This window comes from Spermophilus citellus, assembly GCF_964194105.1.
Source record: "Spermophilus citellus genome assembly, chromosome: 2".
In the NCBI taxonomy this organism is placed as follows: domain Eukaryota; kingdom Metazoa; phylum Chordata; class Mammalia; order Rodentia; family Sciuridae; genus Spermophilus; species Spermophilus citellus.
The window spans coordinates 9,750,089-9,767,945 of NC_138183.1; the positions used below are offsets into that span (position 1 = coordinate 9,750,089).

Below are 17,857 nucleotides of genomic sequence, written 5' to 3' on the forward strand. Positions count from 1 at the left end.
AAAAACACATACACACACACACCCCAACATAAAAAGGGCTGGGTAGTCGGTGGCTCAGTGGTTGAGCACCCCTGGGTTCAATCCCTGGTACAAAAAAATTTAGAGCAGTCTAGCTTCGCTTTTCGTTCTCTTCACTCTTATAGATAAGCTATTTTTAAAAGATTATGGCTTTTCTGTTCACTTAAAAACTACATATAGGGGCTGGGGTGTGGCTCAGAGGTAGAACGCTAGGTAGAGCGCTTGCCTAGCGCATGGGAGGCCCTGGGATTGATCATCCACCACATAAAAATAAAAGTAAAGGTATGTATCCAACTGCAACTAAATAATAATAACAATAATAATAATAATAAAATAAAAAATACTAAAAAAAAACCAAACTACATATATTCATATCCCCCTCTTTTTAGTTAAAGGTAGCATACTATACACAGATTGTGCTCCAGTTTTTTTTTTTTTATCAGTAGCACATTCTAAGGATTATTCTGGAGCAATTTCTAGAGATCAGCTTCATTCCATTTTATAGCTGCATAGTATTCCATGATACGGAAATTATAGTTTAGTCAGCCAGTCCCTGTTGAGGGATATTTGATTGTTTTTAGGCTTTTGCAGACAGCACTACAGTGAATAGCCTTGTGCATATCTGTTTTGTTTTGCCAATGTTATCTAAGATTAGAATTTGAAGATATTATTAGGTTAAGGGTAAGATGTGTTTTTTTTCCCCTTGATATTGCCAAATTCCCTTTCATAGGGGTTTTGCCATTTTGTATTTGTACTCATATTGTATACAGTGTCTATGTCTTCATAGCCTTAAACTTTTAGATTTTTGTCATCTGATAGATATAAGATAGTTTCAATTTGTATATTTTTTATTATCAGTATGGTTCAGGATCTTTCCATTTGTTTAATCTGTTATGTCCCATTATCCTATATTGAATTAAAAATTTAGGTCTTTTTTTTAAATTAAAAACTTTTTTTAAAAATTTTAGATAAACACAGTACCTTTATTTTATTTATTTTTATGTGTACTAAGGATTCAACCCAGTGCCTCAACACATACTAGGCAAGCGCTCTACCACTAAGCCACAACTCCAGCCCCCAAAACTTTGATTTGAATGGGATAAGATCCATTTACATTTCTCTTTCTGAGGACATTTCATATTTCTTATTTATTTTTCTATAGCTGTTGATCAGTACCTTTTCTACACATTTCTACATTTCTATTAGGAATGTCAATCTTTATTCTTTCCTAGTTTATAATTTTTATTTTTACTTTTTTTCTTATACTAAAGTTTTTTATTATTACATGGTCAAATTTATAAAAAATTTTTTTTTTATTCTGAAGTTTGTAGCCTTTTTGTTTTGTGGTACTGGGAATTGAACCCAGGCTTGTACATGCTAAACAAGCTATATTTCTAGCTCAATGTAGCCTATATATTAAAAGACTTACATTATGTAGGAAGAAATGGGGAACACATGGGGGAGGTAAGGGCAGAGATAGGCCAGTTTGAAAGTGAATGTAATAGTTCAGGTTTCGTAGCTATAGAAGTGGCTCTATCTTTTGGAGAATTTGCTGATGGGTAGGATGTAGGCTATGAGAAAGAAGCAGAACAACTTCCATGTTTTTGGCCTAACAGGATTGAATTATCCTTAACTGAGAAAGGGGAGATTGGAGGAGGGGTAGGGTTGAAGAAGATTGAGAGTTTGGTTATGGACATGCAAAGTTTGAGATTCGTAGTGGACACTCAAGTGAGGTATCAAGTAGAAAGTTGCGTATGTGAGTGTGTAATTTTAGGGAATGTTTAGGGCTAGAAATAATCATGTGAGAGTCACCAGCATGTAAAGAATGTTTACTTAGGTTTTTATTTATTTCCTCTTTTAACGTATGCTTTACATATTGTGAAGTGTACAGATATTAAATATACATTTCAGTGACTTTTAACAAACATGTACTCCTGTGTGACTAACATCCTAGTCAAGTATAGAGCAATTCTGATGTCTCACAAGTTCCCTGGTGCCCTTTATAATCTCTATTCCCCAGAGGCAACCATTGTTCTAATTTACACTGCCACAATTTAGTTTCCCTTTTGTATATGGTATTTAAAAACACAAGGTTGAAGAAGATCACCTTGGTTGTGGGACTTAGGGAGAAGAGATCAGGCATGGAGCCCTGGGGAATGCTAGTGATCCAGGGGGCCCAGAAAGGAATCAGCACCGGCACTGGGAGGAGTGGCCTGAGAGAGACAGTTTGGAGACCTGGGAAGCAAGTGAAAAAAGGGTTTAAAAAGGAGGGAGTGGGGAACAGTGTAAAATGCTGCCAAGAGGTCTTGTGAGGTGGAGAGTAAAAATTGATAGATTTAGCAACAAGGGGATCATTGGTGACCCTTCTGAAAGCTGTTGTTGAGTGGTATGGCCTGATACCTGATGGGAGTGGATTGAGTAAATGGCCTGAGAAACATTGGATAGCAGGAATATAGACCACCACTATGAGAAAAAAAATTAAAAAAAAATTTTTTTTGTAGTTGTAAATGGACAACATGCCTTTGTTTTATTTGTTCATTTTTATGTGATGCTGAGGATTGATCCCAGTGCCTCATGCATGCTAGGCAAGCGCTTTGCCGTCAAGCTACAGCCCTAGCCCAAAATAGGGTATTAATTGAAATTGGGGGAATTGGGGATAGAAGAGGGTTTTTTTTTTGTGTTTGTGGCCTGGCTCATGCTAGGCAAGTGCTTTACCCCTGAGCTGCACACCAGCCAGGGTTTTTTTTTTTTTTTTTTTTTTTTTTTAAAGAGAGAGTGAGAGAGGGAGAGAGGAGAGAGAGAGAATTTTTTTTTTAATATTTATTTTTCAGTTATTGGCGGACACAACATCTTTGTTTGTATGTGGTGCTGAGGATCGAACCCGGGCCGCAGGCACGCCAGGCGATCGCGCTACCGCTTGAGCCACATCCCCAGCCCCAGGGTTTTGTTTTTTAATGAGCAGCAGTGCTTCTAGTATTTTTGTGTCTTCTTGTGACTAAACCAGTGATTGGGAAAATTGACAATGGAAGAAAGATAGAAGAGAATTGCTGGAGCGATGTCTTTGTGTAGGCAAGTGTTCAGGGGAGGAGCTGGCTTGAGAGAGGCACAGGATCTTCTCCTGTGGTAATAGGGGCAAAGACAGGAAGAGGCCAGGTAGGAGCAAGCAAAATTCTCCTTGGTCATTCTCAAGGGAGAACGAGGGAGGAGTTGTTAGAGGTTGAGGAGAGCAGTCCAAGTGAATAGCCTGAGAATGGAAGAGTTGGTATAGCATCACCTTACACCTAACCTCCTCACAGTGGTTGTGTCCCTTCCCTGTTTTCTGTACCTCAGTTTCTTCATGGAGCCTTAGGTTCTGTGAAAATGAAGGTGAGAAAACCCATAGTATTTATTCGTGCCATTGTAGATGTTTAATAAAAGGCCATTTTTTACCCTTAAATGTAGGTGTAAAATTGTTATTAGTTTTACAGGTAGAAAAATACTTCCAATATTTAAAATATCACTTTAATCTACTTGTGATCTAAAACCTTTTCAGGTATGCATTTAATATACTAATTGTGCTCATATATTCAGAATTCGGAATCGAATAGTCCAAGTATCAATTTTTTGGGGGAGGTGGCGGGGGTTCGACCACTGAGCCACATCCCCAGCCCTGTTTTGTATTTTTTTTTTTTTTTAAGACAGAGTCTCACTGAATTGCTTAGTGCCTTGCTTTTGCTGAGGCTTTCTTTGAACTCTCAATCCTCTTGCCTCAGACTCCTGAGCTGCTGGGATTACAAGCATTCGTCACCGCGCTCAGCAAGATCACATTTTAAAAAAGAGTTATGATAGTCCCTCCTTGTCCACAGTTTTGCTTTCTGTGGTTTCAGTTACCACTAGTAACCTTGATCTGAAAATGTTAAATGGAAAATTATAGAAATAATTCACAAGTTTTAAATAATTTATTACAGCCCCCTTCCTTAAACCCTAAGCCTTCTAAATTATCATTAGTTAAATGTGGTTGGTCCTAGTATGCCTAATGTATAAGTTAAACTTTATTAGAGTTATGTGTGTATAGGGAAAAACATAGTAGAGTCATATTTTTTTTTAACCTTCTGAGATACATTCTGAGAAATTTGTTGTTAGATCATTTTTTTCTTAGGTGAACATCATAGGATGTACTTACCTAAACTAAGATGGCTATGTTGCAAGGTGATACAATCTTATGGAACCAGCATTGTACATGTACATGCAGTCCATTGCTGACTGGAAATGTTATGTGCTAAATGATTATTGATACAGGGTCTGGTACTATATGTACCTTAGTGAGTTCAGGTATCCACTGAGGGTCTTGAAATGTTTCTCTTATATAAGGTGAGGGGGAGTGTTACTGTATTTTTCTTCTGATTTGCTACTTTTATCTGCAGTGAGTCATTAGATGAATTTGCCTCAGCAGACTGTTAGAAGGATAGTTGAGTTACACTTTTAAAAAGTTCTAAATGACTGTTTCACAGTTGTGTTGATTTCTCTTGGTTTACTTTGATTGTACTCAGGAATGAAATAGGGTTGAACCTGCAGATTTGAAAATCTGAGATTACTTTATTGAAAAAGTTTTAAGTATCCAGGAGCCATGGCACAGGCTTATAATCCCAGCGATTCAGGAGGCTGTGGCAGAGGATCTCAAGTTCAAGGCCAGTCTTGACAACTTAGCAAGACCCTGTCTCAAAACAAAAAGGAATGAGGTTGTAGCTTAGTGATAGAGTGCCCTTGGGATCAATTCTCAATACTATAATACATCTATACATATATTAATTAATTAACTGATAAAGTTTTAAGTATTGATGGTTTCTAATATGGACAAAATGTGTAAGTATAAGGACCTCTGTGTACTTACCATCTAACTACCACCTTGAACAATATTCAAATTACTTTAGAGAATTAAATGATGTTGGAGTAGATTCAGAACTGACTTGTCGTGATTCACTAAGGAATAAGAGTTGAAAATTATGATTTAATAATATTTTATTCAATCATTCATGCAACAAAACTTATTGAGGATCTGATTTGTTCTATAGTACTTAGTTGATAATCAAGAGCTTCAGTTGAATGCAAATCCTAGCTCTGCTACTTACTAGCCTACAGCTCATCAAAGTATTCTAATTTGTCTCCACATTGACAAAATTGACATAATTCACGGATCTACATCATAGGCTTGTTATGAGGATTAAATAAGATACATTGGCTTGCACAATACGTGCTAATTACAAATATCCTTTCTCTCTTTTCTTCATCTTTGTCATCCAGATTTTGTGCTAGGTGTCATTTTAAGAGTTAAGATGTGGATCCTGACCTTGAAGAACTAGAATTCTAAGATCACATAGCATTAGAGCCAGGAGAGATCTTCAGGATTATCTGTTTGACCAACCTGAAGAGGTTTAGTGAATTGTCTAGTATCACATTGTTTACCATTGGTGGCAAAGCCATGACAAAGCTGTGTATCCTAGCTGTGAATGCTTTTCTTATAGGATGACCGTTCTGTTGCTTTGTTTGACTAAGCCCCCTTCCTTAAACCTTAGGCCTTCTAAATTGACAGTCCTGGCCTACATGTTTTGAGTGTTCTGACTTTCCTGTCCAAACATGGAATATATGTGTGGCTTTCCACATGCATCAGACCAGAACGTGTCCCCGGTTGTCCCCTCCTTAGGAGTCCAAGGAAGACTTTGTAGGGAAGATGGACAAGCTGTTTCTCTGTGTGTAATCACAAAGATGTTTTTATCTTTCTTTTGTATCACAGCCCAGGAGTTAAAGTCACTGTTTGAAAAAAAATCCCTCAAAGAGAAGCCTCCAAGTTCTGGAAAGCAGTCCATATTATCTGTACGCCTGGAGCAGTGCCCTTTGCAGCTGAATAATCCTTTTAATGAGTATTCCAAATTTGACGGCAAGGTAAGCAAAACAATGAAACTTTGTCCCTTTAAATATAGAAGTACCAGTGAATGGAGTTGTTATTTTTCTAGATTTAGGGTTTCAAAAATCCCTCAGTGATTATAAAATGTCACAGATTCTAAGATCATAGACATAGAAAGGTAAGAATTTGGGCTTAATGTTGATTCCACCATAATGTATTTGGGAGGATTAAAACATAATAGCCTTGGGCTGGGCTTGTGGCTCAGTGGCAGAATGCTTGTCTGGCATGTGTGAGTACTGGGGTTGATTCTCATCATTGCATATAAATAAATAAAATAAAGTTCATTGACAACTTAGAAATTTTTTTTTTTAAAGAGAGAGTGAGAGGGTGGGGAGAGAGAGAGAGAGAGAGAGAGAGAGAGAGAGAGAGAGAGAGAGAATTTTTAATATTTATTTTTTAGTTCTCGGCGGACACAACATCTTTGTTTGTATGTGGTGCTGAGGATCGAACCCGGGTCGCACGCATGCCAGGCGAGCGCGCTACCGCTTGAGCCACATCCCCAGCCCGACAACTAAGAAATTAAAAAACACAAAACAAGAACATAATAGTCCTGAGATTCTTCTCTATATATCTATATAGATGTCTCAGGACTGTTTTAATGCTTCCCTGTACACACCTTCACATATACACGTACATATTTTATCTTTTATTTTTGACATCAATGGTTTAACCAAAGGGTGATGTACCACTGATTTACATCCTTGGCCCTTTTATTTTATTATTTTTAAAAAATTTTGAGACAGTGTCTTGCTCAGTTTTCCACACTGACTTCGAACTTGCAATCCTCCTGCCCCAGCCTCCCCAGTCACTGGAATTACAGGTGTGCACCATGCACTTGACTTACATCTTCTTTCTTTTTTTGTAATACTGGGAATTGAACTCAGAGGCGCTCTACCACTGAGCTACATCCCCAGCTTGCTTGCTTATCTATCTATCTATCTATCTATTTTTGAGACAGGGGCTACTAAGTTTCTGAGGCTGACTACTAAGTTTCCTGGAGTTGTATACAACTACTAAGTTGCCAGGAGTTGTGTACAATTTGTCTTTTTAAAACTTTTAATCCTCCTGGCTCAGCTTCCCAAATTGTGGGATTACAGATATGCACCACAATGCCTGGCACACACATATATTTTAGAGAGGGAGGAATACGTGTGTGTATAAATTTGTTTTATCTCCTAAGTATTTTTTTTTTTTTAAATTTATTTATTTATTTATTTTTTGGTTTTCAGCGGACACATCTTTGTTTGTATGTGGTGCTGAGGATCGAACCCGGGGCCGCACGCATGTGAGGCGAGTGCCCTACCACTTGAGCCACATCCCCAGCCCAGTATTTTTTTTTTTTAATAATAATTATTAGAGAGCGAGAGAGAGAGAGAGAGAGAGAGATAGAGAGAGAGAGAGAGAGAGAGAGAGAATTTTTTAACATTTACTTTTTAGTTTTCAGCGGACACAACATCTTTGTATGTGGTGCTGAGGATCGAACCCAGGCCGCACACATGCCAGGCGAGCGCGCTACTGCTTGAGCCACATCCCCAGCCCCTCCTAAGTATTCTTGTGGTTTGGGTTAGTTGGATTGTGATTAATCAAGGTCTAATTAAGTTTGGAAGCTTGAAAGTGGTTCTGGGAGGCAATTTGCATTGTTTTGTCTGATTGTTCATTATGCAGAAATTGTTGAAGTTTTGAGCTTCCTTTCAGATTTCTATGCTATTTCAGTATTTCACAGGGTAAGGGTTTTGTTTGGCACCTGCTTTGGAGTCTGACTTTATTTTTTTTTCTACCTATTCATTCTATCAACTTGCTGTTAAAAAATAAAGTATGTTATTTTCCTCTTAGAAAAATGGCCACTGTAGCAGGTGGACCCTAGTTCCTCACCCCATTCCCTGCTATTCTGTACCCCTGTGCTGAGCTGAGTGGGGCCTTTTTCAAGAGACAGTAGAAATTGATTTTTATATTTATTGCCATTATGTTTGCTGCCTGGCAGTGGTGTGGGGGTGCTTGAATGATAACTTGTTGCCTGGAGTTGTGTACAATTTGTCTTTTTTAAAGCACTACTGCAATTAATAAACACATTTTTGCTTATGTTTGCATTTTTCTTATTCACATGGAAGTTCTGTGGGTAGTCTAATTTGAGCAGAGAGATTTTCTCTTGAAACATTTTACCTCAGATGATTTAGCCTGTTTCTATAGGTTGAAATAAGCCTGCATGGTGAAGTTGTTAGTTTGTAGAGGAGGAGCAAGAGCTAGAAACGAACATATAAATACCATAAAGATCTTATGTGCCTAGGAGTTTCCTCCAGAAAACATCTGAAAGCACTTTTAGTAAAATGTAGATTGTATTACTGTGAAGCTTCTTTTTTGCCTGCCGGTACTTCCTGCTCCTGTCCTGTGGAATGTGGGGAGCGAAGGAACTACTCCAGGAAGAAGAATGTCTGCCTCAGGAAATGGCTAGTTGGACTGCAGAGGATTTTAAAAAACGTATATTATAATTCATTCATTCAGATAGGTGAGAAGTTGTTTGTTGGGATTAGGAGACACTGCTGGAATTTATTTGCTTCCATTGCCTGATACCATCTTACTATGGAAGGATGAAATTGCTAGAATGATAATGTGTGATAATGCTTTCATACCAAGAAAGTAGCGTAGACCTTTAAAAATATTACATACTAGAATTTCTCTTATGCCATTAGATTTTATTATTTTACCGAGGTTTGGATTCATGAGAAGGTTGTTAACTTTATTTGGTATCCCATGTTCTAACTTTTGAAGTGCCAGGGAGAAATTTTTTAAATGAAGCCATTTCCTTAGTCACAAGGAATTGTTTTTATTAGGTGTGTGTTTGCACTTAAGATTCTGCTTTTGTCATAGTTGGCCCTTTTGTAATCTACAATGGATGTAAGCATGGAGCAGTCACTGTTACACATTGATTAAAAAAGATTTATATATTGATAAGTCTATCTTATGATGTGATGGTATTTTATTATTATCCTACATATTACAATTGCTAAAATACAATTAAACCCTTGCTCTCATCTATTATTTAATATTGATGCATTTGGCAGATATGTAATGAAAGTGGCTAATGTTTGAAGGATATTATACTGTACATATTAAATTAGTCTTTCTTTATCTTTGTGAAATGCATCAATATGATATTCAATGACATCTCAATGATTAATAGAGAATTATACTTGAGTCAAGCCTTTTTGTAACCTAGAAATTAAGATGACTATTCAAATAACACCTCAAAATGATCGAATTAGCATTTTGTGATTGCATAATAATGGGATTGTAGTAGTTATAACAGCACCATGGCTGCCTCTAGAGTTAAGATCATGTCAACCCCTTGATAATAAAGCCTTTTCCATGTGAGTCGACTTTAATAATATCCAGATTGATTCTGCTCATAAATCATCTGACGTTTAGCACTAAATTTTTGTTACTGTTGTAACTTAAAATTATTTTATTTTTATTCAGCTCATATTTAAGAAATAAGTGTCTTGTTTTAATGATTCACCATCTTGTCATTGGCACTATATGCCTTTTCCCTCAAATGTAAGGGTTTTCCATGCATTTTGATGCAAATATATACATATACACATACAAATGCATCAAATTTTTTTTTCCTACAAAGATTTGTTAAAGCCACTGAAATACGTAGAGTTTTTTTTTTCCCCTACAAATATTCACAATGCTTTTCTTGGGAATAATGCTGGCCTTATTTACATAATTAACTGAGTTTCCTAGGTCTCTTGGGTAAATAGTACATAATTGGGGAGAGAAGGGAACAAGGAAGAGGTTGGGGTCTAATTAAATATGCTAAAAAACTACTTAATTATGTATTTCCTCAAGAGACTAGCTGCTGTGAAATCCTCCTTAAAACTAAGCTGTCGTTAGATTTGAAAAAAGGATTTTGCTTTTGGTATGGCTTTACAATTGCAGTTAAAGCAGCCATATCTAGTGTCCTTAACAGTTTGTGCAAACTGGATTGTTGGTTTTAATGAGTCTAAGGGTAAGCAACTTTCTCAACTTTTGTGCTAAATCAAAGCAAATATATTCAAGTAATGTTTTGGTTTCTGTAGGTGGTTAATAATTTATAATTTTCTGTGTAATAGTTAATAATTTTTAAGACATGAAATTGAAAGGGAAAAGCTGTACCGAGGCTTTTTTTTTTGGGGGGGGGGGTGCTGGGGATTGAACCCAGGGCCTTGTGCATGCAAGGCACCGAGGCCTATTCTTTATTGCAGTTTTACAGGGTTTTTTTGTTTTTGTTTTTAATTTTTTTATAACTTTTTATTTATTTATTTTTATGTGGTGCTGAGGATCGAACCCAGGGCCTTGAATGTGCGAGGCGAACACTCTATCACAGAGCTATCACCCAAGCCCCATACAGGGTTTTTCTGGTTAGGCTTCTGTTATTTCTTTGGCAAAATGATGGTGTTGTCTGTGACTTATTCTAGATCCTTGGATTAAGTCTGTTTACTGAACATTTGAAAGAAGTCCAAGGCCTACTGCAAGGGATGCTTGGGTCAGATGAGGCAAAATGAGGCCTTTAGTCATCTGCCTGTATTCTTTGGTGCAGTTGAAAACGGGACCTCTGAATAGCAAAACAAAACCTCAAAAAACTTCCCCCACCAGTCTTTCTGATTTCACTGTTTGTGGGAAATTATGGTCATGTTTGGGAATTGCTCTGAGGATATGAGGGCATGGCTGGGTTGACAGGCAGGGAACGTGCAGCACTAGCCCTAAGTGCCCCAGGATATGTGGATTGTCCTACTGTTTCTCCACCCTTTGAAGAGGTGACTCTAAGTCTTGCCCTTTCATGCCTTAGCTCTTGCTTGAGAAGCTTTTATTTTTGTGGTGCTGGGGATTGAACTCGGGGCCTTGTGCATGCGAGGTAGGCACTCTACCAACTGAGCTATATCCTCATAACCCTGCTTGAGAAACTTTTGCTAGCATAGCATTACTCTTCTGGTCAAACAGAGTTGCAAATACTAATATCAGCATTAGATCATGAGACATTCAAGTACCCATTTCCTGTCAATAAATACACTTATTTAGATATGGTACTGTTTATAAGTTGTATTATCTCAATTTTTTTCTTCTTCTTGATCTGTTTCTTTACCTCTGTGAAGAATGACCTCACTAGGGAGATGAGACCATCAAATAGGATAATGCTAGGATAAAGCAACTCCACAGTGAGACGAAGTATAATTTAATAGTGTAGTTAGTAACGTGACTTATTGTATATGGAAGACTTTGATTTGCATCCTGAAGATGCCATTTTCAGTGAGCCTGCAGGCTAGTTACTTAATCTCATGAAGCTTAGCCTAGGGTTTAAGACACATTACCCCAAAATATGGCACTTTGGGATATTGACTACTATAAGCTGAAGGAATTTGAGAAATGGCAGGAAGAACTATTTGTCCTTCCCCTGAAGCTTTTCTCCCCTGAAGCAGGTCACCACACCTTCATGAGATAGGTGTTTGCTTGCGCCTGAGGAAGGGAGCCTCCATACCTCTGAAGGTGGAGGATGCTAAGAGGAATCTCATGCCTTTTGTCATATTTTCCAATGACTTTCTACTTTGCATCATACCTAGAATAAAAAAGCTCAAGTTAAACTATGTCTTGGGATCTTCATTTCCTTATGAAGGCTCCATATTATGTAAAATTTATATTGAATAAATTTGGATGCTTTTCTGTTATTAATCTGTTTCTCGTTACAAAGGACCCAGCCAAGAACTTAGCGAGATAGAAGGAAAAGGTATTTTTCCTCCACTACCAGCTCCAGTCCTTACAACAGAATGAAAGGATGATGGCGTATCTTCCTCCTGAGGATTAAAAGCTGTGAGGCCTCTGTAGCAGGACATGCAGTGCACAGGAAGCACCCTGTCTCTTTCTCCAGGGGAGGCATTCGTGTGCTTCTTTATGTTCTTGAAGGAACCTAAACAAGGTTTTGGTGAGAGGAACCTAAACAAGGTGTTTAGCACCCTATAGTGTAGAACAGAGCATAAGAAGTTCAGGAGTCTAATGGCGTTTTGCTTTTATTTTTATTTATTTCAGTGGTTATTTTTTAAACATCAGCTGAGAAGGCAATTGCTAATAAAATTTAAATATCTTACCTATTTGACTAAGCTAAGTACAAGGGAAACTATAAGGGGAATGTTTGCCTTGACAAGTACTTAATAAAGCAGAACCAGTTCTGGTTCATATAGACAACTGTGACTTCGATTGTGTTAACTTGTTAGAAAGTAACCACTTCTCTGTTAGAAACTGTTTTAACAGGGAAACTGCAGAGAGTGTGGGGGAAGGGATAATTCATGAGTGCTAATTGCTTGGCTGTTAATTTTCATAAGTGTTGATAGAAGCAGTTCCTTAAATTAAACTTTGTTTAAAATGTATCAGGGGAAATATTCCACAATGTCGAGCCTGAAGTGAAAATTAATATGAATGCTGTGGCAATTAACACATACTGGTTAATAGCTTTTAGCAGCATTTTGGGATGATAGTCCTTAAATACATTTTTGCATGCTGCTCTTGTTTCAGCATTGTTCCAGTCTATGTCTAGATAATTATGAACAAATGTTTTCTACAATCATTGGCATTAAATAACTCTCTTCAAAGAAGTAGCTTAAAACTTTGCAGAAAAGCATAAAGCCACTAAGAAATGTTAGAAACTTAGAAAAGGTCAGTGAATTGAAATAATTAAAAAAAAAAATACCCTTAAAGGAAAATGCCCCTTATCTGAACTTGGAATATTTGCCATTATCATGGGAATGATTCCTTCTACTATATTAAGCTACTTTTACTTCAGAATCTCCTTTCAAAAAATTACAGCCTGGGCTAAAAAGTGTTGACTGTGTTACTCTCCAACACCGTTGCTTATTGCTGCCTGAGCTGGGGCAGTGGCCTTGAACCTAAGGACCTTCTGGCCTTTCTTCTCCACCTGCCCAGCTGTCATGCTTTCCTCTCCCAATCCCAGAGACTGAGCATAAAGTTGGCTACCTAAGACTCAGTTTTGGGGCTGGGGTTGTAGCTCAGTGGTGGAGTACTTTCCTAGCAAGTTATCTTGGCTACTTATCTGTGCATATGATTTGCTAGTTTTCCTTTCATAAGCCGGTTTTCTTTATTCTATTCCTAAAAGAAGATATCAGCTATTCACTACCCTTTTACACACATCTAAAAGGGGAGTTGTGTACTAATGGATCAAATTCATTAAATATATTTTTAATGAGATTATTTGCCCTTTACCATTTTATTCATACTCTGCTCTTTCTGTTGCTTGACATTATACTGAAAATTCCAAGGGAAGACCTTGAGATTTCTGTCTGAATTGTATTCAAAACGAGTTAAACAGATGTCTTACAACAAAAGAAAATGTTTTAGCGTCCTACTCTGATACTCTATGCTGAATTATTATGATTATTTTTCTTTCCCCTTTTCCTTTTTGTGGTGCTGGGGATAGGTGCTAGGTCTTGTGCATTCTAAGCACTCTTCCACTGAGCTATACCCCAGTTCAGTGCTGAATTCTTAAAGCTAGCTTGTTTCACTCTGAACTTTCTCTCTAGTTGCCATTTCCATAGTTTGTTTTGAGCCTTGCCAGTCTTTGGTCGTAAGCCATCTTCCGAAAGTTTTCACTAGGGGTAGAATTCACTGCTATTTTAAAGTTTTTTCAAATATGGCAGAATTTTGCAGTGGGAAGAAAATGTTTGTCAGGTTAGATTAAAATTCTAACTTGCCAGTTACTTATTTTGTGATATTAGGCAAATAACTTTGTCTCTTTGAGCCTGTTTTTATGTGTATAAAATGAGGTTAATGATAACCATAAAATGTCTTGAGGAGCCAGGCACAGTGTCGTGTACATGTAATTTCAGCTATTCTGGAGGCTGAAGAGGAGAATCATGAGTTCAAGGTTAGCCTCAGCAATTTAGCAAGATCCTATCTCCAAAAAAAGATGTTGAGGATTTAATGAAGAAGGGAAAGGCGTCCGCTGTAAAATGCTGAGTACATGGCCAGTGCTGCAAGACTGTCATTTTCCCTTCTTTTTACCATAATGCTGGCCACTTAATTCATCTTTAGTGAAGGCCTCCTGTGCATCAGATACTATTTAATAAGTAAGTGCTGGATGAAGTGATGAGCAAGATGGTTTCTGACCTCATGGAAGGTTTCTAACCTCATGGAACTTCTTCCCTGGTGGGAAATAAATGGAACATAAATAGTTACCAAATGAAATGTCAGATTCAAGTCATAATACAGCTACAGCAGAGCACAGGAGAGGTACTTGGTACCTTAACAGCATCATTGTAGGGGCCTTTGTCCTCTTCTGGGAGGCTCAGGCTTGTATTCCTGTGAAGGTGACTCTTGACCTGCAAACTCAAGGATGAGTAAGAGCTGGCTCAGTGAAGAGTGAAGAGAAATGATGTACAGAGGGCCTGAGGCAAGGGGAAGCTTGGCAATTTACAGGAACAGAAAGAAGGCTGTGGGACTGGTGCCCTACGGGTGGGGTAGATCACGGTGAAGTTCCAGGACCTGACCAGTATGGCTGGGAGAAGTGTTCTTTTTAACCTAAGAGCATTGAGAAGTCCTGAATAAGTTCAACTGGAGAGGTGAGGTTAGCAGATTTGTGTTTGCATGTGTGTGTTTTATGGTGCTGGGGATGGAATCCAGGGCCTTGAGTGTACTAGGCAAGTGCTCTATAGCTGAGCTACACCCCAGCTTCTCAGATTTGTGTTTTGTAAAGCTCCCTGGAGCTCTGCTGAACAGAGTGTACTTAAAAAGGGTTTGTGAGGATAGTGAGACCAATTAATTAATTAGCTAATGGTATAGGAAATCTGCTGGGAATGAACACCAAGCATTGAGGTTCTAGGAAATGCCTAGGAGAAGCCCATGTGGGTGTGGTGAGACCTCCAGATGGTGGGATTTTATGCTGTGCCTCATCCTGGAGTTCTTTACCCTGCATGCTATTCAGTACAGAGATTTTCTTCTACTTCTTGAAGATTGAGGCCCCAATTACTATCTTGAAGACCCTGATCCAGAGAAAACTGGTGACAACCTAGGATCACCTAGCTGGACAGAGAACCCAGGTGTCCAGTTTTAGAGATTTTAATTTTCATTGTTTAATGACATTCCTATGCACAAAATAGAAACCTGATTTCCAGGACTGGAAGGCCATGTGTTAGAAGAAATACATACATGGAATAGTGAGCGTTCAGCCTGATTATGCCATTCTTCCCTTGGGAGCTGGGACATGTCATCTCCCATCTATGAGCCTTAGTTTCTGAATATTTAGAATGAAGAATTTGGCTTAATTCCTTTAGTTTTAAGGTTCAAGTAGGTGATTGACAGCAGTGACAGATAGAAGGGTTATAGATGGAAAACTTGAACTCTTGAAGAGTTAATCTTTTTAAGTATATACTGCCACTTTATTTTAATTCTCATAACAAAATAGTGATATGGGTTATGTATTTCCGTTTTACAGATGAGGAAGCAGAGGGTAAGTGATTTGCTCAAGGATACCTCACTAGTATGTGACAGAGCTGGTGTTTAGTGCTTTTTTCCTTATTCCAGCACCATACCTGTCTTTCCTATACTCTCTTATAGTCGTTTTTATGAAGAAAACAAAAACATTGTTAATATTTGAAATTTTTTCAGAATTTACAAATAAATGGTTTTCCTTTAGCGGTGAACTAGAAATCTACTAGACTGGTTTAGAACTTAGTGTCAGTTGTGTGGGTTGGTTAAGTTACTGCATCTATAATCTCAATTTCCCAACATGTAAAAAAGAACAAGATTGGTATTGAGAAAGAGGAATGCTTTACATATAGAATCTTGTGTATTCCCCACAAAAGTTAATTTCTATTGATCTTTACAGTATGTAATGTGAATAAATTCTTACACATCCATCATTCCATGCATCAAATTGTTTCCTCAACACCCACATTGTATTGGCTAATTTGAAACATTTACTGCATAGTAGATCTGATAAATTAGATGTGGCTAACTGCCCGGGAGGAACTCAAAAGACAAGACTAGCCATATAGCCAACAAGTAGAGGAACCACAAGTCACATGCAGGATTGTCCCCAGTGCTGAGGACTGTGGCAGTGGTTTGTGACTTCAGGTGACCTGAGTGAGCAGAGGAACAGACTCATGAACACCAAACTGTAAACTGCATATGATAGGTATTGTACTAGAGATCAATATAGAAGATTTCAGGACTATGGAGGCAGCAGTGAGCAATAGATGAATGAATAGTTCTGATCCAAACCAGCTTCTTATCTTCCATGTATTTATCTGAATTTTTGTTCTATTAATTCCTAGAGAGAGATTTGGTCACTCTTATAATGAAGCTCAGAATGACACTCTCCACACATAAATGCAGACATTTTTTTAAATGGCAGTGATGAATTTTAAATGTCATTATTCTTGAGGCTTATAGCTACATGGCAGTATCATAAGAGCTGTGTTTTATTAATATCTCTATTCCTTTCTGTTAAATCGAAGTTTTAACACCTAGACAAAGATACATGTAAGAAAGTAAGTTTAGGAAATTTGCAAAATATGCTACTGTGCAACCAAAGATTAAATTGATTTGTTATATGTGCATTTAGCTACAATTCATTTTAATTGTCTGTATGAAGTTAAAAAGTATTAGTGTCAGATAAAGATTCATCACCAGAGCGTGATTTAAGGCTGGTGCTAGAGAACGCAGGCATGTGTTCCGGCAGATGTTTGTATAAGGCGCTGTCTTTCCTGACAGCAGTTAAAAAGTATGGTTATAGTAATCAAATTGTGGTGCAGCGACTCAGAGGCTAGGGCCAGATTGAATTAAAATAGATATAAGATTTATGAATAGCAATAGCTGTGATAAAATTTCACTGCCTTCTTCAACAGGAAGGACTTTTTCCATAGTGGAAAGAAGAAAATCTAATAACCACTTTTCTAAAACTGTGGTTTTGCTGACTTTCATTTTCCTTTCCTAATTATGACATCAAAACAATATAACATACTCAGGTTTCTCCCTGCTCCGAAGCTGTGATAACCTTTTCTTTCTTTTTGTCTTAAGTACATAGCATTAAAACAAGTAATTTTAAATGATATTCTTGTTTTGGTTTAGAAACAAAAATTTCACGTAAATCTAGCCGATTTCAAGAGGGGGGACTTAATCACCCTTTTAAGAAAGCTTTATCATCACTGCAGCTATATTTGATTGAGTTCCTATTGTGTACCAAGTCCTATAATGGACCTTTGGTATGTAGCAACTTGTTGAGTCCTTACAACAGGCTTAGGTATTATTACTGTTGTACAGATGAGGAAACTAAACTTGAAAGAAGGGATAAATGATATCTAGGGTTTGAACTCAAATGTGTGAGTCTCCATACCCCATTATATTAGTTTTTAATTTATTCTGTTCACAGGAATTTATCATGCTAATTCTTGTGTTTTTACTTTTTAAAGGCTTTGAAGTAGTTCACAGATTGACAGAATAAGAATTTCTTTAATATAATGTATATGTTTTTAAAAACAGGACTTCTGTGTACAGTTGATGTAGGGTTAGAATTATGATTTCTATCAAGATCATTACTGAGTTAACATTAGGATCAACTTTGTTTTATGACAGTTCTCTCAAAGATATTTTAAAATAACTAGTTATATGTGATGGAAACCTTGCTTTCCAGTTATTGCATTCCAAAGGTAGTCACTAGTGGGAATAAATAAATAGTAGGGAGATGACATTTTCTCAGGTACATGGATTATAAAGTGTTAATTCTATAAGAATCAGTGACACTTTGTATCTATTTAGATAAAGTTAGATTGAGAAAGGAAACCCCAGGATGTTTTTCACTGATCCTAAATTGTCCTTAAACTGTTATGTCATTTGCTGTCACTGAGCTTCTTTTCT

At 37.4% G+C, this 17,857-nt stretch overlaps 1 protein-coding gene across 8 annotated transcripts in view; it reads left to right on the plus strand.

Moving 5' to 3' along the window:
- Window positions 1-17,857, plus strand: part of MAPKAP1 (MAPK associated protein 1) — a 241,660-nt gene that overhangs the window by 47,720 nt on the left and 176,083 nt on the right. For all 8 annotated transcript variants that reach the window (XM_081281928.1, XM_081281927.1, XM_081281930.1 and 5 more), the window contains one exon: window positions 5,789-5,937. In XM_081281928.1, the coding sequence (XP_081138054.1) occupies window positions 5,789-5,937 (149 nt within the window). The remainder of the gene's footprint in view (window positions 1-5,788; window positions 5,938-17,857) is intronic.